This window comes from Sesamum indicum, linkage group LG14 (assembly GCF_000512975.1).
Source record: "Sesamum indicum cultivar Zhongzhi No. 13 linkage group LG14, S_indicum_v1.0, whole genome shotgun sequence".
NCBI classification, from domain to species: domain Eukaryota; kingdom Viridiplantae; phylum Streptophyta; class Magnoliopsida; order Lamiales; family Pedaliaceae; genus Sesamum; species Sesamum indicum.
The window spans coordinates 968,198-993,586 of record NC_026158.1 but is presented as its reverse complement, the minus strand read 5'-3'; the positions used below and the strand labels follow the sequence as shown (position 1 = coordinate 993,586).

The following is a 25,389-nucleotide window of genomic DNA, read 5'->3' as shown; positions in this document are numbered from 1 at the left end:
AAACAACACTTGACGGGTGGTGGACCCTCAAATAACCCCTAAAACACGGGGCCAGAATCCACACACCAAAGCGGCGTCGTTTATCTGCCAGGATTGGGGGGTGGGGCCCACACCCACAACATTTCATTTTCTCCCTCCTCTGCAATATCTTTTTCCTCTGATTCCCAGTCCTTTCAGTTTCCACTCTCACTCACTTATTAGTCCTTTCGGACACACCCTCCCACACTCTCACGCACAAAATAACTCGTAGATCTGGCCCCGAATCCACCGAAAATCGGTCCGTATTTGCGATCCTGTAAGAATATATTTGGATTGCAGCTTTTTCTCTGAGATTTTTGTTGACAATGTGAGAATGTGGTGTCTGCTGCTGAGTGCAAGTGTTGTGGTAGTTGGTTCGTCCGGATATTTTGTTTGATTTGGTAGCACTAGTTCGCTTGCTCTGGAAATGTTGTTCGATGTTAACACTTTTTTGTGGTGAATGTGATGTGTGGTTGTGGATTTATGTACCTTTGTGTAATGTTTGGGTGTGTGTGTGCGTGTTTACTCGTTCGAGGGTTTTCTGTTAGGTGCTGTCCTTGAAAAATGTGACTGGTAGTCTCTTTCTTTGTTTGATTGGGTGTAGAGAAGTTCAAGTACATTTTGTGGGTTCAAGTGGAAGTAGGGATTTTAGTTGGAATCTTGCAAGGATCTGGAGTTTATTATGCCTGTTTTTTTGTATAAGTTTTGATTATGTTTCTCAAACTGGTAAGTAAGAGTGAGAAGGCATCCTTAGTCTTGCTTTATCGAATTCTCTGGTTGATGCATTTTATAGCTAAGGGTACTGTCTGAGTAAATGAGTTTGACTTCTTTGTGTTGACTCTGCGTATTTCATGGAAAAATACAAGATAACATGACCTTCGTAGTGATTGCCACCAATTATGCGACAGGGTTTCCTGGGTCAAAGTGCATCTGTTTTGTTATATGTCTCATGGAGAAATACTGAAGTTTGAACGTTTCTCAGGTTTATTTTGAGCCACAGTGGAAATGGCAGCTGTAGAAGCTGAAAATCCTCATCTTGGACAAATTACGTGTGGGTCTTTACTGCAGCAGTTGCAGGTAATCCATTCTTCAATACTACCGCAGCTTCCCGCTCATGCTCTCTGTTTTCAGTTACTCTAAATCTCTGCTGTACTAACTGCAACTAATCTTTGTTCTTAATGCAGCAAATCTGGGATGAAGTTGGTGAAACTGATGAGGAACGGGACAAAATGCTTCTTCAGTTGGAGCAAGAGTGCTTGGATGTATACAAGAGAAAAGTTGACCATGCTGTGAAGTCCAGGGCACACCTCCTTCAGACATTGGCGGATGCTAGAGTTGAACTTACCAACCTCCTATCAGCCCTTGGAGAGAAGACCTATGTCGGAATTGTTAGTAATTATCCCTGCTGGCTATGCATTTTGTAAAAACTGTGGAATTTTTAATCACTCTTGGAACAGTTTGCATCAATAGCATTGGGGTAAAATAAGACTAGCTTAAGTTATCTGGTAAATTGTCCCTTGTTCTGCTTTGTTTCTTTGCAGCCTGAGAAGACATCAGGAACAATAAAGGAACAGCTTGCAGCTATAGCTCCTGCACTGGAAAAACTTTGGAAACAGAAGGATGACAGGGTAAAAGAGTTCTCTGATATACAATCTCAAATACAGAAGATATGTGCAGAAATTGCTGGAACTAGTGAGCCAGTGGAGAGTCCTGTAGTCGATGAGTCAGATCTATCAACAAAGAAATTAGATGAATTTCATGCTCAGCTCCAAGACCTTCAGAAAGAAAAGGCAAGGCCTTTCACTTACCATAAATCAGTTATTAGATGCTGCCACGCATATTCTCTTAGCAGGAAATCTTCATGGTTTGTTTTCTTTATTTTGCAGAGTGAGAGGTTGCACAAGGTTCTTGAATTTGTGAGCACTGTACATGATCTTTGTGCTGTTCTTGGCATGGACTTTCTTATGACAGTCACAGAAGTACATCCAAGCCTAAATGACTCTCGTGGTGTTCAGTCAAAAAGCATAAGCAATGATACATTAGCAAGATTGGCTAATACTGTTTTAGCACTGAAGGAAGATAAGAAGAAGAGATTGCAAAAGGTAATGAGTCCAGTGACATGAGCTCGGATCTGATTTGCAGGAGAACTTTATGCAGATGATCTTGCCAGCATAATTTGTTACCTGAAAAGTGTATCATCACCGATTGATGGATACTAGAATCTACAGCTCTTTCTCATATACCTCACGTACTCTTACATTTATTAGAACTTTTCTCACCATACAAATGATTTTGTTTTCTTTCCTCCTGTTAACAGTCGTCATTGGATCTTATAGTACCTCGCAGTTATACTTTACTTTAAAAATATAATGTCTACAAAGTTCTGATTTCCATCAATGTATTTATGATATTCTAGGCTGATTATATGCTGCAAATTTCTCTGGCTAGTTCACAGTAGGTTGGCCTTTTCAACTCTGAGCACTTGATCGCAGTTCTGTTTTATTTGTTAACAAACATCATTTGAGAAGTTTCTCATTTATGATTAAAGAACTGTTATCATAGTTATAACTTTCTCTTTTCGGAATTTGCATAATTTTGCTTCCCTATTTAAAAATATCTTCTTTAGCCCAAGTATATTATATATGAGGATTAACTTTATTTTCTGACTGATTCTCACTCTCTACAGCTTCAAGAATTGGCAACTCAGCTAATTGACCTCTGGAATTTGATGGACACACCCACAGAAGAGCGCAGCCTTTCTGGTCATGTTACTTGTAATATTTCAGCTTCAGTGGATGAAGTTACTGTACCTGGGGCTCTTGCTTTGGACGTTATTGAACAGGTACCTGCAATTCTTCACTCTGTAAAACTTAATTTGCACACAAAATTACAATCAACCAGTGATTTAATCAATCTTCTATTTTAAAGGCTGAAGTGGAAGTCGAGAGGCTTGATCAACTAAAAGCTAGCAGAATGAAGGAAATTGCCTTTAAGAAGCAAGCTGAGCTCGAAGAGATATTTGCTCATGCTCACATAGAGATTGATACTGAGGCTGCCAGAGAAAAAATTTTGTCGATTATTGATTCAGGGAATTTCGAGCCTGTAGAGTTATTGGCTGACATGGATAATCAGATAGTAAAAGCAAAAGAGGAGGCTGTGAGCAGGAAGGATATATTGGATAAGGTTGAGAAATGGATGTCTGCTTGTGAAGAAGAAAGCTGGCTTGAAGACTACAACAGGGTAATTTCTTTTGAGACGCTTCTCCTTTCCCTCTTTGCTTTATTCACATACTTGCATTGGTCTAAGTCTTGTCTGCATATGAGCAAAGCTCGACAATTCAGAAGTTTCTTTTACAAATTTTCCGACAAATAATGATTCATTTTCTACTTCTGTTTTTATGATTCCTAACTTATGCTTTTATTTTGCTGAAGTTCTCGAGTTGGTATGTTTGATTTGGTGACATAAATAAAATGTGATAAGGTCCTCTGCCTCCATAACTTTCCTGTCAATTATGCCAACAGTATGACCTTTGATTCCTGCAACCTTTGTCTTTCATATTGTGACTGGATACTGGATTAGAAATGTCTCCTATCACTATAGAGCCCTTCTAGCAACCATAGAGCTTTGACAGTCCCACCTTCTTGCTTGTAATTAAGAATATGATCTCTTCTAGCACTTGATTAACTGGAACAATTTTTTAATTGGTTAAACAGGATGAGAACAGGTATAATGCTAGCAGAGGTGCGCATTTGAATCTAAAGCGGGCAGAAAAGGCAAGAATCTTGGTCAATAAAATTCCAGGTACTTTTTATGAGATATCTTACAGCTACCATAACATTCTAGTATTATATTCCTTGTACAAATTGTCCAGAAGACCGATGACATTTGCACCTCTTTCTAGTGAAAAATTAACTAAAATGGTACCATCCTACAGATAAGGGGTATATTACTTGTTTCTTTCTTGCAGCTCTTGTTGATAGTTTAGTTGCCAAAACTCGTGCTTGGGAGCAAGATCGGGGGGTAACATTCACTTACGATGGCGTTCCTCTACTCGCTATGCTAGATGAGTACGTAATGCTCAGACATGACAGGGAAGAGGAGAAAAAGAGGTTGAGGGTAAGTCTAATCAATCTCCTTTACTTTCTACTTTCGTTCTTGCTGACAGCCATTTATTGGAACCGAATTGCTCTCATCGTAATTTAGAGTTCTACTCATGATCTTTACAGGACCAAAAGAAGTTGCACGAACAGCTGAATAAAGAACCGGATTCCCCGTTTGGTTCAACACCAAGTCCGGCCCGACAGCCGAGTACCAAGAAGGTGGTCGGCCCACGAGCCAACGGAGGTGCCAATGGAAGTACCAGCAGACGGCTCTCTCTTAACGCTCATCAGAATGGTTCGCGGTCTGTAAATAAAGATGGGAGGAGAGACAGCAGACCAGGTGCTCCAGTGAACTATGTCGCGATGTCGAAAGAGGACGCAGCATCGCACGTTTCTGGGACCGAACCTCTTCCAAACACACCCTGAAACCAAGATCTTGATTCGTCCCTATAATTAGGTGATAACTTTTGTTGTAGAGTAGTGGTAGTAGGAAGGAGATTTGTTTGATAAGGGGGTTATTTCAGGGTAGAGACTGTATCAGATGTTTTGTCTTTCATATTGAGGTTAACGAGAAGCTCTTTCAATTATTTCAGAATTTTAAAAACTATTAAAATATTTTGTAATTTATATTGGGTAAATTATAATAACTTCACTTGGGATTTGACATAATTACATTGTTTGAAAAATTATAAAATACTCCATGATATTTGCTAAAATTATGTAACCCTTGGATGAAAAGTATGAAATTGTTAACTTTGTCCTTATTGTACTTTTTTTTTTAAAAAAAAATTATAAAATAAAAAATTGAATTGGATGGATAAATTTTTTAAAAAAAATTATAAAAATTATTCACTTAGTTCATAAAAAAATAATTTTATTTTAAAAATAAATATTTTTTTAATTTTTAATCTACAAGTGTATTTTGATTAGTTCATCATAAAAAATGTATGAATACTTAATTGATTGGGCTAATTGTTAGACGGTCGTTAAAATTAAGGAGTATTAATAATTTTTTAAATAACGAGAGGGTATTTATAATTATTTAAAATCTAAAGAAAGATCGTTCTAATTTATCCTTTTATACATACTACGTATAAATTGACAATAACATAATACTTGGAATTATTTAGCTTTATAACTAAGTGTATTAAATAAGATTTACAATGCATGTCATTATAAGTTAAGAGTACTTTCATTTGCAACTTGTCTTGGAATGTTTTTTAAACATTCCAAGACAAGTCGGAAATTTGATTTGGAATTTTTGGTTTACTATATTAGTTTGTATTTAAATGTATGGAATGATATAATAATTTTAATTTATTTAAAAAAAATATTTTTCAAACTCTCTTTTTAGTAAATTAATTATAATTATATTATAAATTTCAATCATCAATAAATTATTATTATTAAGTAATAATTATTATAACAGTATATCAGCAATTATTATTAAAGTGGACTATTACCTGTATATTAATAAAATTCAAATTTGTTGGTTTCATCGATAAAGCTAAACCTCATATAAAATCTTTATGAAAGTTGAGATTAAAATTCTAAAGTACTTAATTAAATTTTGTGACAATTATTTATATCCTCTAATTATAGTTTATTTACAAAAATTATTCATATATCTTTTGTAATTACTAAATAATCTCTTTGTAGTAAAAAAATATAATTAATTTATGTAATATTGTTAACGTTTTTAAAAAGTAATTATGTAATTTTAAAAAGTATGAATGATTTACATAATTGATATTGACTTTTTTGGCAGACGTATTTGTGATTTTTTAAAAAATAGAAGTGATTTATGTAAATAAATTTTTTAAAATTCAAATCTATAGCGATATGGATATTTAATATAATACTTACTATTAAGACGTTCAAAACTTAAAAGAGGAAAAGAAAGGAGTGCAACAGATTGGGGACAACCGACGTCGTATGTCAGTGACGAAGCCATTCCCACTGCTCTCTCTCTCCAACAGTGATGACGACCGAGAATGAGCCGGCGAAGCTGCTTCTCCCTTACCTTCAGCGTGCCGATGAGTTGCAGAAGCACGAACCGCTCGTCGCCTACTACTGTAACTTCTTCATTTCTCTCCTTGTCCCTTCTTTCTTCATCAATCAAACCCTAAAATTTGCGATATGGACCTGGATCGTTTGTACATAATCTGATCGAGGAGAAGGTATTCTGGAATTTTTGATTCATGATTGTTGAACAGGTAGATTGTACGCGATGGAACGAGGGTTGATTATTCCTCAGAAGGAGCGTACCAAGACTACTAACGCCCTCCTGGTTTCTCTCATGAACCAGCTTGAAAAGGTCTTTTGATGCTCTTTTTTTTTTAATGATTATAATAATTCCAGTCTTAGCGACGTGTTCTTTGTTTTGTGTTGAGGAATTTTAAGTGGGTTATGAGGGTTAAATGTTGGGTGTTTGCTGCCTACGGATGTGATTTCTATTGTTAGGACGTTCTTTTACTGTCTATTTTTACAGTATTTTTGGTTCAAAATATTTTGCTTGTATCGATTGGTTTGGGAAGCTGTATATAACCTAATTCAATGATATTGTTTATATCTTGGTGCAGTATCCACCAATCTCTATAGTAATAATTATCAGAGTTGTTGATGGTGTCTGAATGTTGTGGCCATAGTAGTTAATGGCGCACGGCGCATAATGGCGCCAAGAGCTCCTGGAGCCATGGCGCATGGCGCACAGCGCGGCGCGCGCCTTTTCGAAGGTTGGCGCAAATATAACAAATAATCTATATATTTATATAATTAGTATTAAATGCGATATATATATAATATTTATATTGTATTTATCTAAACAATAGTTACTTCATCATCTTTAAGTATGCTGCATGCAGTTTTGAGTTTCATGATTTTTGGCAAAAATCTACTATAAATATCAACATCAACATAAACATACAATAAAATACTGTAATTAATTTAGAAAAAAGTCATGTGAAGTGTGAACAGCAGCGGCAGGACAAGATGCTTATAAGTTATATGGAAGAGAAGAAGAGAACTAGAGAAGAAGTAAGAAGAAGATGTGTTGAGAACTGAAGAGAACTGAAGAGCATGTGAGAACTGAAGAGTCAAGAAAGAATGAAGAGTCAAATTCCTTTTTTTAATTAGGGTTTACCTTTTCTTTTTTAATTTCATGGGCCTGGGCGAGCTGCAGCCTAGCCAGCAGCCCGCTGCCCAGGCCCCTTCAGATGGCGCGCGCCTGGGCAATGCCGAAATGGCGCCCAGGCGCGCGCTACGGCGACGCCATATAGAAGGGCGTCGCCATGGACGCCGTATGGCGCGAGGGCTGCGCCTCTCGCGCCATGCGCCATGGCGCGCGCCATAGCGCGCTATTAACTACACTGGTTGTGGCGTGCTTATATATGATGATGCATCTGGAATGTCAATTGCAGGATGCTTTCCCTTTGTGGCTTATGTTCTGTACCTTGCCTTGTAGGATAAGAAGTCGTTGAAGCTGGGCCCTGATGATAATCTACACGTGGAAGGTTTCGCCCTGAATGTCTTTACAAAGGCAGACAAGCAAGATAGAGCAGGGCGAGCAGATTTGTATGTAACTCCCATGTGTCTCATTAATGACTCTTAGCTGGGTGATATTTTTCTCATCTTGTCATGTGAAAGACTATTCTCGTAACCAGGGAGTTTGGATAGACTACATGGATAAATATTCAATATGCTAGGCAGTCCGAGGTTTTCTGCTTAGATATTTTTATGCTCATTTACACTTATTCACTGCTGGTTAGAGCAACTTTTGAAAGCCTTGGGCATCTGACTCAGTGCGTCTGTGTGATCCAAGAAACCTTATTCCTAGAATTTCGATATTATGACCACTATAGTTGGACACATGCATGCGAAGTGAAAGAAGCTTTTAGTATGCGCCCTAATTGATAATTATCATCTGATGGTTACAGGAATACTGCAAAAACTTTTTACGCCGCGAGCATTTTCTTTGAAATCCTAAATCAGTTTGGTGAACTTCAGCCTGATGTAAGTCTCTTACGGGTTTTCTGAAATACCTATGATGGTTACAGGCCTTTCATAGTTTTTGGGTTGCTAGCATGAACATTTCTCTCACATCTTATCTTTCTTTCTGTGTACCTTTTATTCAACCGGTCCCTCATTTGGTTATAAAAATAATTTTCCCCTGTTACAGCTTGAGCAAAAACAGAAGTATGCAGCATGGAAAGCAGCAGATATAAGGAAAGCTTTGAAAGAAGGGAGGAAGCCTCTTCCAGGTCCTCCTGGTGGTGATATTGATATGTCAGTGTCATCAAGTACATCCAAGGGTGAATATGTATGTTAGTTGCACCTTGGAGTTTCTCTCTCAATTCTTTTTGCTTTTTGTGCGGGGAGAAAGTAAGCTTGTTAATACTCTAATTGGGGAAAGTCTAAATAAAGCTGAAGTTGTCATGTGCAAATTATATAAATTCTTTGTTTATTTTATTTTTTTTCTTTTTCCTGTTTAATTGGAGATGAAGATGCTAGCACTTTTGCCCTCATTTTCTTCTTATCTGGTGCACTTTCTTTCTATAAATATTAATGGGTTTGAGCAAGTTGGTTCTTGCGACTTTGATGAATATGGTATCTCCATTGGAGATAGATTTCATCATGACACTGTCTCAGGAATTTACTGTTTCGAATGTTATCTTTGCAGGATCTTGAACCAAGCAACAGCAATTTCGTGACCGGCGCTGAACCAGGCAGAGGAGATCCATCAGCAACAATTCCACCAGATTCAGATTCATCACCTCAGCCATATGATAAAGTTAATTTGCAGCATTCTACGAATATCTTGCCACAACCTTCAAATAGTATGCCTTCACCTCCTTCAAATATTTCAACTCCGCATCATTATTCAACCGATGATTACCCATCTGACACTTTCCATCAACCACCTCCATCCAACAACTCTGAACATACCATTTATCCTCAGTCTTATCACCAGCAACCATACCAAACAGAACCTCAGCAGCACTTTCCCCAACACTACACTTCTCAAAATGTACCCTCATACTCGTACCCGAATTTCCAGTCTTACCCCAGTTTTACTGAGAGTAGCCTTCCTACTGCTCCATCTCATTACCCTTCTTATTATCAAGGCCCTGATGCTTCCTATTCCAACCTGCCACCTGCTGACCCGGCCACCTACCCGTCAAGTGCTCAATACAATTCTATTTCCAGGAATGGGAGTTTTTCAGAGGCTTCACCAACTACTACTACACCAAACTACGAGTATGACAGCAGCTATCAGCCTCCACCAGAGCAAATTTCGGAAGCACACAAGGCTGCTAGGTTTGCAGTTGGCGCTCTTGCATTTGATGATGTTTCTGTTGCAGTCGACTTCCTTAAGAAATCACTGGAATTGTTAACAAAGCCTTCAGCTGGCAACTGAATAAATCCAATGCAAATTTTTCACTAGATGATGCTTTACATGAGTCAAGGAATCAAATATAACTGGAATTGTAATCGATGCGGTACTATGGAACTTGAGTGTCTGTTCCTCAATTCCAAGATGACTCCGGTTATTTGGTAGTCTCATGTGCTTGCAGTCTATGAACCTCTCAATGTATTACATGCTGCTAGATGTTCGGATGTAGTATTTCTATTAAAATGGCATATAGCTATTTCCTTACATTCACATTTCCATTCGATGATCACATGAATTGATCCAGCCCGAGCACTATCTTGTGCCTTTGCAGCCTTTCTGCAATTTCCAGCAAGCCTATTCAAACACTTCGCACCCATTCCCTACCAGGCTTGCTCATCACAATGGCAACTCACCCAGGTTCAAATTCAACATTTCAATCACACCGCATGTCTTATACTAACTATATAATTAATTTAAGTCAGAACAGACTTAATTTGAATTAAAATTTCCTGTTAGATACCCCGGGGTTGACCAGCTAATTTCTACCCATAAAAAGAAAGAAAACAAAAAGTTAATTTTACAAATATAATAGAATATGGATTCACATAGGACGGAATGCCACCTCACCTGCATGGATAAACCCCTTTATTTATCCGAGGAGGATCAGCCAAGAATCTGAAATTGTCTTGTGGTTCGAAGTTTCTATTTCCACTCTTCAGAAACTCCTAAGCAGACATCTTGTGGTACAAAGTTTCTATTTTCCTAGACAGACATCCTTGTGATGCATGAGAATGCGAAGATACCGTTTTGATTGGAACCAAGTTGGACGATTTATGCAAAGACAAAACGAAATGTATCTTTGAGAAAGAAAATACAAACACTGAATCTAACTTCGGCGGTAATAACAATGCTTAACTAGGTTTAATTACTAGATTCAAAGTAATCTCCACTGCCCATTAACTGACAATCCATACATTCCTCAGAAAATTCGTCCAGCTAGAGAGAGAACCCGCCTAACATCTCTCTTTATAATCTTTTCAACCACATTTATCCATATTCTACTGACTCTGATTCTTGCTTCAGGATTCCCTGATACTAAAGAAGAGAAATGGGCTCAAATTTCTGTTGTCTCCTGAAAACAGACAGCCCCATCAGATCACCGAAACGGAAATCAGACAACAAAAAAAGTAGATGGACAGAATCAGCAATGAAATTCATAAACCCGAAAAGCTTATTGACTGCCATGAAAACAAGAAAGCCACAGCTCCATCGACTGGAAGATTTGAAGCACGAGATGGTGGTGTGCAATTACACCAGTAAGATGTTGACGTTGGAGGATTTCATTATCTCATCTCCAGGTTTCAACAAGACAGATTGCGGTGGCAGTGAACATCTGTATGTGCCCAAACAATCTTCCAGGAGAATTCATCCATCATTTCCTGGAGACAGCAAAGAAGGGGCTTTGCCTACAAGTTTGTCTACGGAGATTTTGATGGAAACTGAAGGCGGAAATGGCCGGTTGTTAAGTTCATCATTCAGTAGAACTAAAAGTGAGAAACTGAAGAAGAAAGTAAGGTTCAGATCACCCGAAGTTGCTGATGTATTCATGCTGGATTCACCAGTGATATATGCAAGTGTTGAAATGGAAGTTTCATGAGGAAGAAATGAATGTGTATTGAACTTGGACTGATTTTCAATGGTGGTGTATAAACTTTCTCATGCTGAGAAAAATTTGTGTCGGATCATAATAATGCTCCAGTAGATCTACTGCAGGGTCCCTTGTATCGTCAGTTTACTTCAATTTCCTGCATATTCTACCTGTGAAACTCTACTGAAAACCATCCGGATTAGCTTTCTACATGATAGTTTCTGAAAAGTTCAATTTCATGACAACATTTTGTATGAAAGTTATGTACATTATTGCAAATGTCATATGAAAAAATGTCTTTTATTCGAGTTGTTAAAAAAAATTGGATGTTACCATGGTTCAATCCCCTGGTCCTTATCTACCTAACCAATGAACTAATACAGACTACAAATAAAGCTACATATTGTACAGAGCTGAATTAGAACACCCCTGCTTCACTGCAACTACATCAACAAGCTACCTGTTAACAAACAATTGTTCTGTTACAATCAATCGCCAACTCGAAGAGGAAAGTTAAAATGAATGCAAATAGATAGCCATTGGCAAAAAACTTAGAAAATTTTCCATGTCATTGATATGCATATATCATGTACCTGATTAGAATGAGCGGAAGGGCAGCACACATATTCTTCAGACCTATGATATGCCTAGGAAATTTAACAGGAAATATCACGAAACAGCCCTTTCGATTCGTCGAAAATCCAGCTGCAAAAATATGTATATGGACATGAATAGTGGATAGACGAAGTTAATAAACTGGGGGAAATAAGCACACATCAGAGAGCACAATATAATTCAGTCCTTAAATATACTAAAAGGATATACTATTACAAATTATTGTCAATTGCAACTATAAATATGGATCCTCATATCCTGTCATTTTTCCTAAAAGTTTCGGAAGTTTTTAACTGGTCTTCTGATATCTTAGGATATACCATCACAACAGTCAAATCAGAGCAGACAGTATGATGGCACAAATGTATATAATCAATGACACAAGATTGATTAAGCAATTGTAACGCACTGCTAATGGCAAGGGTGAAATGACAAGCATGGGTGCCTCAAGTGAATATGCAGACAGATTAAATTGTGGCACATAGTGGGAATTGGAATCAATTATAAGACAAATCTGTGAGCTGGGAAGTAGGATGCATAAAGCAGTAGACGCACTTGCACAGATAAAGTGGAGGCAAGAGGTCATCCTGCTGTGCCCCTGAACGACATCTCTTTTCAGTCTCTTCAGCAAACTTTTTTGCAGGAAGGACATCACATGGGCTTTGAATTAATCCAGCCATCACTGTTCTACCACAATTAGACTCATAAACCTGTAAAAGGGTATAGACAAACACAGGTGAATAAACAGCATTTCACCTTGAAAGCCAATCACAAATAAATTAATTAAAGATGGTACGGATCATAGAACTCGTGACATGATATCGCTCTTTCCAGTAGTCCTGTTTTATGGTTGAGAGATGGATGTTGGATATGATTAAGTATTTCATATCTTTCATACTTCTCCGGGAAGCCGCCAAGTAATTAGAAAACCCATGTACAAGAGTAACTTTACTAGGATATAATCAAGATAACAAATCCGTGAAAGAACAACTCAAAAGTGGCACGAGTTCTAAATGAGATGGAATGTATCTTTCAACTAGTTTTGCACTTTATAAACCAAGAAAAATATCTCAGCGGCAATAGGTGTAGACAAAGCACAACTCCTACAACATACTTCACGTCTAAGATGGAGATTACCATTTCAAAAGAAATGCATAGATAAATTTTCAAATTAAACACCACTAGCAAGCAACTTTCCCAGTTCTAGCCAATAATCATCAAATCTTCCATCAAGTTTCCATTAACTTTATGTGAACACAAGTTTGATAACTGATGTGCAAAACTCTGTACAATATACAGTAGCATAAACTTCTGCTCATATTTCTTATTTCATAGATTGAAACACAGACAGTAAAAGCTATGCCATTTCAGTTCGAAGTGTTGATTGTTATCCTTAAAAATGATCAATGATTTTGCTGTGATTCCTTAAATCTTTTGACCATTGTAACTTCACTGAATACAAAAGTTTCATAAGTACAAAGCAGAGCATTAATATTGAGGTTTCCGGATATGGTAATTGATCCATCTCTTTATCAGGTGTATAAAGTGACACAGGAGGCTCCACAACCCACATAAACTTAGTGATCAATTATGCTTGGACCATGTCACATATTTCTAAGTTCGTACAACATTGCATCGAGGAAATAGACTCATTAATATGATCAAAATTCACCTCACTGCTTTCCAGGAGACATGGACGGCCAACAGCCTCTGGCAAATCACCAGGAAAGTAACACCGTTTTACTGTTACCCACTTCTTTGAAGTATGGTTATCCTCCCACATAGCCTGCAGGAAGGAAGCAACATCCATTACACCAAACTCAGCACAAATTATTGTTTCTACAAACAGCTGCAAAAACTAGGGGCACACAGTTCCTCAAGTAAATGGCACACTCATGTCTGCTCAAGGCACTGTAGTCAAGCTAAGTACACAGAACAGATGGTAACAGTGGCTGGAAATATGAAAACCAAACATGAACATATGATCAACCACAATAAAGTGATGACACAATAATACCATGCATTGGCAAGTCAGGATGGAAAAGAAAGATTAATGAGAGTGTACTTAGCTACAGCAAGGCAGTAGGCACTAACCTCCAAGTTCAACATTTAGAACCAATAACAAAGAATGGAAACCTGATTATTCAAATGAAATATTTATCATATATCACAAACATACATTAAGTAGACAAAGTTTTTCCATTGGATTTGTGGAAAGCATTTAATGACAAATAGTCTCTCAATGTGTAACCAAGAAGTTGGAAATGAAACTAACCCATGAATTGTTAAATCGACAAACATTGCTTACCTGAAGCTTTGAAGGTATAAGTTTGTCATTGTCAAAGTGAATAAGAACATGATCCATAACTTTATAAACATGTCCATTGATGCTGCATGAGGTGTAATAGATTTTCTCATCCAACGCTTGAACTGGGTCACCAACCCAATTGACAGCATGTAAACCATCTGAGGGAGACATGCCCTGGCTCATAAACCCAGAACTAGAAACAATTTCTGAAGAATTATCACGCACCGCCTCTCCCTCCTTCAGTAGGTTTGGCTTATGGTTTAAATTCTCATCACCATGAGATTCTTGCGGATCCCTAACCATATCATCATTTTCTAGAGATTGCTGTAATGTATTTGCTTCACCATTTTGCATTTTCACAGACTTTCCAGACATATCAGGAACCATCTCTATCATTGCAGGGAGATTTGGTTTTAATTCTACCTTTTTGTCATTACAAATTTCATCAGGCGTTGAGTTCACAGATGGAACAGAAGCAGAACTGGAGGTTTTCATCATATTATCTGGGCATCCTTTTGAAGGTACTTTATCATTTATCTCAACCCTACTTGAGATAATATCAGTCGGTTGCATTCCTTTAGCATCTTCTCTCTTTGACCCAGATATCTGATGGCTAAAATTATTTTCCACAGCTCCAGTAGGAACATTTTGCATTGAGGTGTTCGCATTGACTGTCCCTTTTGGCTGCCCAACCTTCTCTTCTGAAGCACCAATTTTTTCACTTGAAGTGGATGGAACAACTGCTGAATTTGGAAACAACTTTGATGTGTTCATGTTTCTCAAGACACGACCATATTTAGGAGGCAGGGGTTTCCCATTGCTTAAAGACAAGCACTTTCCACAATGCCACTCCCCTCTTGGAACTCCTTTCTGGTTAGTAGTCTGGAGGCACTTCAAGTGATACCCTTTCTCACAACCATCGCAAATGAGTACACTACCTATCTCACTTATAGTAGACATGCACATCTGACAAGTCAAAGCCTTATGCATATAATCCCTAGAAGGTGGAATCCAAGTGTGTTGGTCAGAAACCTTGGGTTGCAGTAATTTCTGAACGATCCTACCAACATCAGCATGGATATTTCCTATAGAAGCCTGCATATGATTAGCGCCACGTGCAGGTAGTCCAGCTGGCTTCGGAGAAATAACTGTCTGAGGCATCATTTGAGAGGCCAATCCAGATTTAACATCACCAATTCCCTCTACTTTAAGGGAAATATTAGCAGGCACCTTATTATCTAATCCAATCGTGGCTGATGAAACAGATGGAGGTCGCACTGACCAGGTTGGAGTCCTCACAGATGAATTAACAGAGTAATTTGCTGCATGAGGAAAGATTCCATAAAGTTGCATGCTAAGGCATGAAACATTAGAAGAATAATATAGTTGCAGCTTGGTACGACAATTCCTCAAGTGAAATGCTATGGCAAAACTAACACTCAAGAAGATAACATCCTCTCAATAAATTCCCACGAGATAAGTATATTTACTCAGTTATGCAATTAGAAATGAAAAAAGTCCTATAAGACAAACTTTAATGATAACAGCTGGCCCAAAGAATACATAGCTGTCAGAGGTGTTGGTAGTTATTGTCAATTTTGAACCAAATCTAAACTTTTAGCACAAGGCAGATATTTAGCCATAATCTACAACTAAAAGCAAGATTTTGTGTTACCTTGATCTGATCTCAGATTTGGCCTGTCAACTCTTGGCAGTGATGCTGAACCCAAATGGCCCAAGGGCAAAGCACTGGAGACCACTGGTCTTATATCATTTGTAGGAAGCTGATATGGCAAAGATGTAGAATTTACTGTGGTACTACGGAGAGAAGGTGAAGCAGATTGGAAATTTCCAGAAGATATAGGCATGTGACCTGATTTATCTGACTGAGATGTTTGAACTTGATGTAATACACTATGACTTTCAACTGTTTTACCAGAATTCCCTTGCAGACGTTGAGATGAATGTGGAGTAGATGGTAGTGAAAAATCTTCTGCTTTTTCCATCTAAAGCAGAGAACAGGAGAAAAATTAGGTGTCGGGATAAACAATTTTTAGTTAGTAGCACGCAATCAGCTAAAGCAAGAAAAGCAGTCAATTTCGATGTCTCATTCCAAAATAATCAATAAATTAATAAACTAAACTTTCTAAGAGAAAAGCTACAGGCTGGAAAAAAATATTTAACTCATTGACGTAATTGACTAACCAATCAACAGCAAAGAGAAAAGATTGAATGAGTTGGCAGACAAGTAATTGGCATAGTTTAGGCGCAAACTCTGAGATGATAAATTACAGGAAAGGTAGCCAGCAAAATGCAACACCATACGTGTCTATTGCATGGGAAAAAGGTAAAAGTAAACAAATAAATGGTGTTTCACAAATTTAAGGCACAAGCAAAACATGACAACACACATGCAAGGTATTAAATCATCTTATTGCAAATTTCAATGACATATCTTTTGCATTAACTCTTTTCTTTTTCATGAACTTTATTGCTTCAGCATAAAGACCCTTGGTACATGTAAATGGTGTACATAACAAAGAAAGAAATCCCTAATAATGTGCATAGTATTGAAAAGATGACCTAATATTTAGATACAAAGTTTCTCAAGCAACTTAATTAATGCTCACTTCAGTTTATGTTCTCGTGATACTGTACATTGGAGCTATAACTGATTTATTGTAAACAATCTGTTTGATCTACTCTATTACAACTGCTGCTTAACTTAAAACATCTAATAGTGCACACAGGTGAAATTCTAAAGCAGCTGCCGAAGGGGCCAATGTGACCAACTGTAGGACAGTGTACCAGGCAATGTATAATAAGTGTGTAAGCAAATAAGTGGTTCAATTTTGGCACCTATTCAGATTTTTGAACTTGGACGCATCATATTGGCTATTGAAATCACTGGGATAGAGCACTAATTTTTTAAACAACGACATTTGGTAGAAGATCCTGCAACTTTCAACCCTGAATAACGAAATCAACAGATTTTGGCGCTATCCAACTACCACTGGCTTTTCCTTCAAATTTCCTAAATTGACCCCAGTAAAGCCAATGCTGGAAAGGAAATAATTACTGTAAATTCCATGTCGCATTCAATAACATTCCAACTCGCATTCCAATACTTCAGCTACAAAATTACGAGATTCAACCAAACTTTTATCAGAACACAATAATGTTGTTCATTCAATAGGTGAGAAACACGTCCAAATAGTCCTTAAAACGTCATCTCTCTCCAACCGATCGCTCAACTAGACCTTCACATCTAAGCAACCAAATTCTAGCCAATATTCTCAACTCAATCTTTGTGAATATACACAACATGAGCAAAAAAAAAAAAAAATCAGGATTACAACGAGTAAAGCAAACCAAAGAACCAAGCCGAAAAAATCAAGACATCGCGAGAACAAACCTTCCTTTTCGAGACAAGCAACTTCTGAGCAATGGACATTTTAGGAGGGCGAAACCCTAGCCTCTGTTCTTTCAACATACTCAACCCCAAATCCTCAATCACACCCCCAAAAGCATCCCTCGGGAACACATCCTTGGGCGCAAAACCCTCACAAACCTTAACCAACCTACTCCGCGCCTCCGCCATCAAGTCCTTCTCCGCGTCAGTGGGGGCCCTTCCTCCCCTCATCTTCCCCATCGCTGCCAACACCAACACCATCTCCGCCACCCTCCTCACATCCCCATTCACCCCTCCCTTAATCCTCTTGTTCGAAGCCTCCTTCAACACATAACAGTCCTCAATTGATCGCCGCTTCTGCGCCGCAACGCCCTCCGATTCCGCCTCAGCCGAACCAATCAGCAGCGTCGACTCCATCGAAGGCTCTAAACCTCCATGGACATCGCCGTATCAAGAGGGGAATCCAACAACACCTGCAGAGAGGAGAGAGACGCGAATCCATAATAATAAGAGTAGGAGAGAGAGGAGTGGAGGGAAAAAAGAGAGAGGGAATGAAATCTGAAAAAAGAAAAAGAAAAAAACTTGGAATGAAAGAAAGAAATAATTGAAAAACCTGTTTTGGCGCGTAATTATTTAGAGAGTAGAAGAGGGGTTTGAGGTTTGCGAGTATAAACCGTATATAAGTGATGGTCGGGGGGGTAGGGGTAGGGGAAAACTTGAGCAGGGTAAGAGGGGAGCGAGAGAGAGAGAGAATTTGGGATTTTGATACATAGCTCTTTCGTTTTCTCTTGGGCTCATAATATCACATGCGCTTATGTACTCGGCACGAGGGTTGCACGCGCTACACTTGTGTTTGGCTTTTTACAAATTTGCCCTCCATAATATGCACTTATTATGTGTATTATTTGTTTTTTTTATGTAAATATAAGTTAGAATGAGATTCTCGTGAGGTTTGATATAATTATAAATACTTTATTATTTTTTAAAAAATTATGAATATCTCTTGATATTTGATAAAATTATATAATTTTTTAATAGTACCTAAAATTATAATTTTTTTCCTTCTTGTACTTTCTTCATTTGAAAAAAATAAAAAATTATAAAAATCAAATAAGGTTCCATAAGAAAAAAAAAGTTATGACTTATAGTAATATCACTCCCCTCTCCTGAGATTAAATATAATTATACGTAAATTTTATATGGTTTGAAATTTTACATTTAGTATCATTGATGGTTGCTTTCGTCTTATAAGTACGTCAATTTGTTCGTAAAAATTCACTAAATTTGTTTATATTAACAAAAGAAGTCTTAATATAAATTGATTTTTAACCTCATCTGACTTTTTGTAAGTCAAAAAAATATTTTGTGACTAAACTATCTTATAACATTAAAAATATACCTCCTCACGTGCATTAACATGCGAAAATGCATAAAGATAATTTAATCATAAAAAGATTCATTTAACCTGTAATAAATTAATAACAAATCAATCTAGAGTAACTATAAATTTTTATTCAATTTTTTTATTAATATTATCAAATTTATTGTAATTAAACTAACAGACGAACTTGTTTGTAGACAGAAACAAACCTTAAAAGTACTGAATGTAATTTCAAACAACAAAAAATTTACATACAGTTACATTAAATCTTTACCTCAAAAGATGGCAGGATAATTATCCCCAAAATTTATGATTTCTAGTAATATCTCAAGGCCCATATTTTTGAAGTTGTCGGTGGAGGATTTTCCGCTTAGGCCAGAACCAAATGTTACAGTGCATTATATTCATCAAAGAAAGAAAAACATACGTCTAACTACAAGAATAATACGAATACATGAATACTGGTCTAACTACAAGAATAATACGAATACATGAATACTTTTTTCTTTTTTTGGATACACAAATACATGAATTATACAGTGGTGCATACGGATACAAATAGTATAGGAAAAGAGGTCACAAGTAATCCCCCTGATGTGGGAGAGTGATTCTATAAACATCTTAAACATGCTACATCCTCAGTGGTGGCGGGGCCGGCGGCCGCGGCGGCAGTAGTCTCATGAATTGAGCTACTCTTATGTTGCCAATACATCCAGAATTCGACTCACGACTAGGCAGCGACCAGACGAGTCTCTGCAGAGGATTCGGGCAATATGGAGCTCACAACCACTGAAATCTAGGAGCTTACATATGGAAAGACGGGGATTCAGTCGACAGCAACTAGACGAGATTAAACTGTTTGACAGGGGCCACATCACTGCATATCACAATCCAAGATTCTGTGCAGAGGATGTGAGCATCTTGAAGCCCATAACCATGGAAAACTGGAATCTGAAATCCTTCACTGAGTTTCAAGTTTACGTATGGCAAGACCACAGTCCTCAATGTGGTGGACATTAACATCTGCAAATACCGGTAACATGATACATAAATACCACCCAAGGTATAAGAAGAAAAACTTAAAGCAAATACGGTCTTGGGAGCAGCGTAAAAGTCGAGGTTTCGAGCCTGGCACAACGTCTGCCATTCAAGGTGATTGGTTTATGTTTAACTTTCTTATGAACTTATGTGCATGTTATTTGTGCTTGCTGCACAATATATTTCATTGTAGTAGCAATATAAAGAGAGAAGAATTAGGCAATGCATTAACAATGAAAATCACAGCAGATTTATAAGACGAGCAATTGCAGGAATAAACGGCAGACAAATGGCTTATTTTCTACTTCCTTTAGTTATTATTATCGTAAGTGAGCTTATATTCAAGATACATGTCATGAATGAATTTTAGAGGCAGGGTGGTTTCCTGGTTGTAAAAACAATTCATAGAATTGGAAAGATTGGAACAAGTACCTGGACTAGATTCATGTGCAAGTCACCAATTTTGCTCCACTTAAGCGACATACTGATGTCGTTTAATTTCACATAACCAGTAAGAGCGTTCCCTTTAATTCCCGGGGACACAGAAGCACTAATCACCTGCAGCGACCAAATTTGTTACTTCCATCCAGACAGAATTAGATCACACAAGACAGATACTCAGAACTGAAGATTTCAGAAGGTTTAAAGTAGTGTAGAAGACTAGATAATTGGCTTTCCCAATGTGCATATATACCATGTAGTTACCTAATATGTTCAACGTTCTATCAACATAGTTCAGAGTTGATAGACAAATGAAAGGATCTTTATCATCCGAGTATTGCCGTTCTCTCTCAAGTATCAATTATCTAACATATTTATGTGATGTCAAACAAGGTTGAAGTTTCCATTCCTTATACCTTTCCCCTTCTTTCAGCAAATGCATGCAAATGATCAACTTAAATGAACACAAGTTTGAAAATGTGCATCAATTGAGGTTCATTAGTTTTCAACTTCGATAATTGCAGAGCAGAACATGCAAAGGCACCCAATTTCAGTAATCATGATAAGCGTAAATATTTCGGGGGACTAGAAACTGCAGCAAGTACAAGGAGAAAAAAGTGCAATGACCTGATAGCCAGATAATCCGAAACCAGAGTGGAAGCTTACCGTGGAAATGCAAGCAACTGGTATTACTTCCTCCACATCCAAAACATCAATCACCACATCTAAGGGAATTTTTGCCTTAATCTGCTGTTTCTCAACATTTAAGATTGGTGGTGAAGATACAGAAAGATTCAGATTCATGTCGTGATTGGGGTACATCTTGTACAACTGTGGAATAATAAACCTCCAACCAGCTGTGTTCAAGAGAGATTGATCTGGTACTTTATCAACAATCCAGTGCATCTTGTTTGCCTGGTACAAAAACCAACTGTTACTATGCAATAATACGAGATAACTCTATCGCAATTTAAGCAAACCATGATGTTGGCAATAGGATTAACTAGTAATATATATCAACTGGCTTAAGATTTGACTGAAGCAAGCCTATTCTCCCATTTTTTCCAGAAAATGTTAACTAATGACTAATGAAATTAAGTGCTCACCTCAAAGTAAACTGATGATGCTGACTTTATCACATTTTCTTGTAATGAGAATTTTACCATCTTATCTGCTTCCTTGCAGGAAAATGAAGCTTGTAGTAACCTATGGTAGTGGCGGGAAAGTGCAGCTTCATGCTTGGCAGTGAATAACCCATTGACTTCAAGGTCAAGTGATGACTCACTGAACTCTGGGTCATCCACAAATGTAACATTCAGTTCAGCGATATTAGTTACCGGTACTTCTTTTGGAAGCGATTGCAATACTGAGTCAAGCTTTATAATGGCTTCTTTTATTTTCTTAGAAACAGCATTTTCAACAGCAGAACCAATTTTGCCCTCAAAAGCATCAATTAACCTGAAAACAGAAAAAATGACTTAATTGCATGTCTATTGGAAAAAAGACTATAATAAAGGGAAGAGTAGTAATAGAGATTTGAAGAATCATCTAAGCACACAGAAAAGGCAGAGGCAGCAAAAGAATCCTGTAGGCTCACTAGTGAAATTTAACCCATATATGATAAATAGTTCGACATACAATTTTGTGATACCTACTTTGTTGCACAAATCTTTAAATGAAAATCCATGAGTTTGGAAGGAGTTGCGAGATTTTGGGATGATAAGCAATTTATTTAATTGTTATTGTGGAGTTCCATGCTTTTGACAACGTGTGATGTACTATCAATCAAGAAGGGAGACCAGGGAAATAAGCAAAGGCAACAGAAAGCCATCTCTTCTTAAGAATAGCAGCAGGATATGACTCACAGCAAGATAAGAGAGAAAACCCCCAAAGCAAAGAGTAGTGATTGCACTTTAGATTACCGGACTTCATAATTAAAAGAAGCATCACAATGGTTTTAGAGGTAGTCCCAAGTATAAATTCAGACTGAACCAACAAATAAGCAAGCAGCTTCATCGGAATCAATTTCATTTGATGAAATGCTTTAAATATGTTCTGGTGTTCAGTCGACCTTTGAATATAGCGAAAGCCACTTATAAATCTAGAGGAGTTATATTATTAAAGCATGCCATACAAATAGCCACTGCATGGTATGATGCCAATGCAAGATAAATTGCCAGAAACTTAATATTTTTCAAAATGTGGGACCTAGGTCCTAAAGTTCAGGGCAACCTATTAGTGTTCAGCAAATATATAGACAGCGGAAATATTCTTCCGTCGCAGATTATAACAGGTAAAAGGTGTTGATATATTACAACTCTAATGCCCATAAAGCAAATTCCTATAAAAGAGAAAGATACATCTATTCACATCATTCTTATGCTATCCAGATTTAGTGGATAATTTTAACAATCGTAGATACCAATAAATAATCCACAGTCCTCAAACAGAAAAAGAGAACAACATGAGAAAAGATACCCTTGATAAAGCCACGATGCTCCTCCATCCAACTTTATAGAGATATCGTTCACGTTGCACTCACATTCCAAGAGAGACAACTTTAGAGAGCCATTTAGCATCTTTAAACTGAGTGAAAGGCCAACTTCAAGTCCTTCAACCTTATAAAAAGCAAAATTTATCAATTCATCTTGGTGCATAATATGTCTGGTATGATTGCATAACTTGACAAGGAAAAGACCTAATACTTTTCTACTCTTGCTAACGGAATTGAGGCTTCACATCTAGGGCGCAGCGGCTAAAATGTTGGACCCACTTGATTGGACATTGAAGACATAAATCATAGATGTGTAAGAACTAAGAAGGTAGAAGATATGACTCGAACAAGGAGTTCCTAGACTACAATCATGCTAACTGTGAAATTATCGACTCCTACTCTACTAAACTTTTAACAGATTAGATAGAGATCCTTCTCCTTTGTTTTCATGCGTGTTCTCGCTGCATAAAACAAATTCCATGTGATGAGTAATCTTAGCTTTTTTGCATCATCGCCAACAAATAACTTCCGAGGAACCTTGCATAAGTGTGAAGAAGGAAAACACAAATTCCATGAACTTGCTAGCAATGCGAATTGATCGAAACGGAAAGCTCCCATATCATCTTGCATTGAATTAATGAACCGTAGGCTCGTCAAACAAAACATACACCAATTCTCATTCCCCAACATGAAATCAAATAGTTAGACTTTTTCAAGAATTCAAACCGTGCAATGACTATTAACTTCTCTAACTTAATATCTAAATTCATTCAAGCATCACCAGCTCACGTGCTACATTTCCTCATATCAAATACAATAAACGGCAACATCATTTAACACAATCAGACAGTAGAACGCGCAACAATCAGCCAACAAGCAAAATTCTCACTGAGGTATACCAGACAACAAACTAAAGCTTCAAATCATGTACATTTCCAACAAATTGAATAGCATCAAATTTAGCAAGTACCTGAACAGTAGCATTCCCCTTATCAGAGACTGCAATGGGAACTAACCAAGTACTGTACGAATACTTCCATTTCATAGTCAAATTCGCGGTGGCTCCAGAAACATCAATAACTATCCCGCTATCTCCAGTCTTCACAGTAGATGAAGTCACATGAATTCTTTCAATAACAATATTGGAAAGCACCATCTGAACGCTGCCCACAACTGGGATTTTCACAGACTTCTCAATCTTGGGCAGCTCAAGTGGGACTAACGAAGACTCCGCCTTTTCTATCAGCAAGTCCTTGAGAAAATCAAGACCCTCGTTTGATATTTCCGCCGTTATGTGCCCTTCTTCACGGGATTGAACACGATCACACGAAAAGGCAAACAAAAGGAGAATCAAGAAATGGAAAATTGAGCTCGCCATGGAATGATTGAAGATAAACCCAGGTAAGAATTGAAGTTTCTGAATCAAACTGGAGGCATATTTCCAATCATTGAAGGCTTTGAGTGGATTGGAAGCGTACAGTGGTATATTCTTGGAATCGTTTTCTCTGATGAGGGGTTTGAAATCTGGAAGCAACAAGTTAAATGCTTGAACAGAAGGCAGCAATCATCCGTAAAATTGAATATAATTGTAAATAGAATGAACAGAGGGTAGCTGAAGTTTCGGTATATGGAGTTCTCTGATTTACACGGTGGATTTTGTCTTTCCTTAATGTTCTCTCCAGTTGTTGATTGCTTGTCCAGTGATTATTATTTAATGGAATATAATTTGAAATTTAATAATTAATAGTTTTATGTGTATTTTTGTTTATAAACACATGATAATTTACTTCAAAATAATTATGGAATTGGAGAATTTCATTCATATTTCAATGAAATATAATTAACTTACAAAAATAAATCCCCTCTCCTATAATTAAAAAAAATATTTACATTATAATCTATATTATTTATTAAGAGAAAATGTTTAATTTATTTTTTTATAGCTTCATATTTTTCCACTATCATATGATAGTCTTTTTTTTTTAATATCTTTTGTTTCACTACTCTTTTATAATTCTATTATTATTAAATAATAAATATTTTATTTTAAATAATATTAAAGCATTTTGCGCACACACCCACATTGTAAAGTTAATAACATAATTTATTTTTATTCAATTTTTTTATTATAATTATCTATACTATTATAAAGAGAACGAAACTTATAAATACAAAAGGATGGTTTTTATACCACATATAAAGTGTCAATTTTTTATTTAATTTGACTAAAACATGTATTAATAATTAATGCATTAAAAAAAATTATCAAATAGTTTTTGCGTGTAACTTTGTAAAACAATGAAAAATTTTAAATATAAAGAAACGATTATGAGTTTCAATAAAATGAAAGCATTACTAAATATTATGCGCGCGAGTCGTGCGTGCCACCGTATCTATTATTATATTTATAGCCTATTATAAAGGGAAAAGGGTTTATAAACTCAAGATACTTTTCAACTTTCCAACTCATATTAAATTAACAACTCAATCAAGTTTCTTTAGAAAAATAATTATATGTAATTACATGTACTGAAAAATTAAT

At 36.9% G+C, this 25,389-nt stretch overlaps 4 protein-coding genes across 5 annotated transcripts; 2 read left to right on the top strand and 2 right to left on the bottom strand.

Annotated features, from left to right (window-relative positions):
• On the top strand, positions 126–4,722 carry LOC105176657 (65-kDa microtubule-associated protein 1). 2 transcript variants are annotated; one of them, XM_011099528.2, is made up of 10 exons: positions 126–277; positions 1,001–1,095; positions 1,203–1,406; positions 1,560–1,808; positions 1,905–2,120; positions 2,705–2,860; positions 2,947–3,258; positions 3,732–3,819; positions 3,986–4,134; positions 4,245–4,722. In XM_011099528.2, exons 2-10 carry the CDS (start codon positions 1,024–1,026, stop codon positions 4,542–4,544), a joined length of 1,746 nt encoding a protein of 581 aa, XP_011097830.1. In that variant the 5' UTR covers positions 126–277; positions 1,001–1,023; the 3' UTR covers positions 4,545–4,722. The 2 variants fall into 2 exon arrangements, with proteins under 2 accessions (XP_011097830.1, XP_011097829.1); XM_011099527.2 differs by having other exon boundaries at positions 148–295.
• Positions 6,003–9,758, top strand: LOC105176656 (protein HOMOLOG OF MAMMALIAN LYST-INTERACTING PROTEIN 5). Its single transcript, XM_011099526.2, has 6 exons — positions 6,003–6,193; positions 6,335–6,435; positions 7,582–7,691; positions 8,054–8,129; positions 8,296–8,436; positions 8,797–9,758. The coding sequence occupies exons 1-6, from the start codon at positions 6,100–6,102 to the stop codon at positions 9,532–9,534; spliced, it is 1,260 nt and encodes a 419-aa protein (XP_011097828.1). The 5' UTR covers positions 6,003–6,099; the 3' UTR covers positions 9,535–9,758.
• LOC105176655 lies at positions 11,445–18,267 on the bottom strand. Its single transcript, XM_011099525.2, has 8 exons — positions 18,107–18,267; positions 17,497–17,966; positions 15,757–16,087; positions 14,082–15,403; positions 13,446–13,559; positions 12,329–12,483; positions 11,752–11,863; positions 11,445–11,618 (listed from the first exon to the last, which is right to left on the bottom strand). Exons 2-7 carry the CDS (start codon positions 17,908–17,910, stop codon positions 11,815–11,817), a joined length of 2,385 nt encoding a protein of 794 aa, XP_011097827.1. The 5' UTR covers positions 17,911–17,966; positions 18,107–18,267; the 3' UTR covers positions 11,445–11,618; positions 11,752–11,814.
• LOC105176654 (putative BPI/LBP family protein At1g04970) lies at positions 19,288–24,516 on the bottom strand. Its single transcript, XM_011099524.2, has 6 exons — positions 23,818–24,516; positions 22,832–22,971; positions 21,460–21,811; positions 21,020–21,268; positions 20,345–20,470; positions 19,288–19,897 (listed from the first exon to the last, which is right to left on the bottom strand). Exons 1-6 carry the CDS (start codon positions 24,223–24,225, stop codon positions 19,715–19,717), a joined length of 1,458 nt encoding a protein of 485 aa, XP_011097826.1. The 5' UTR covers positions 24,226–24,516; the 3' UTR covers positions 19,288–19,714.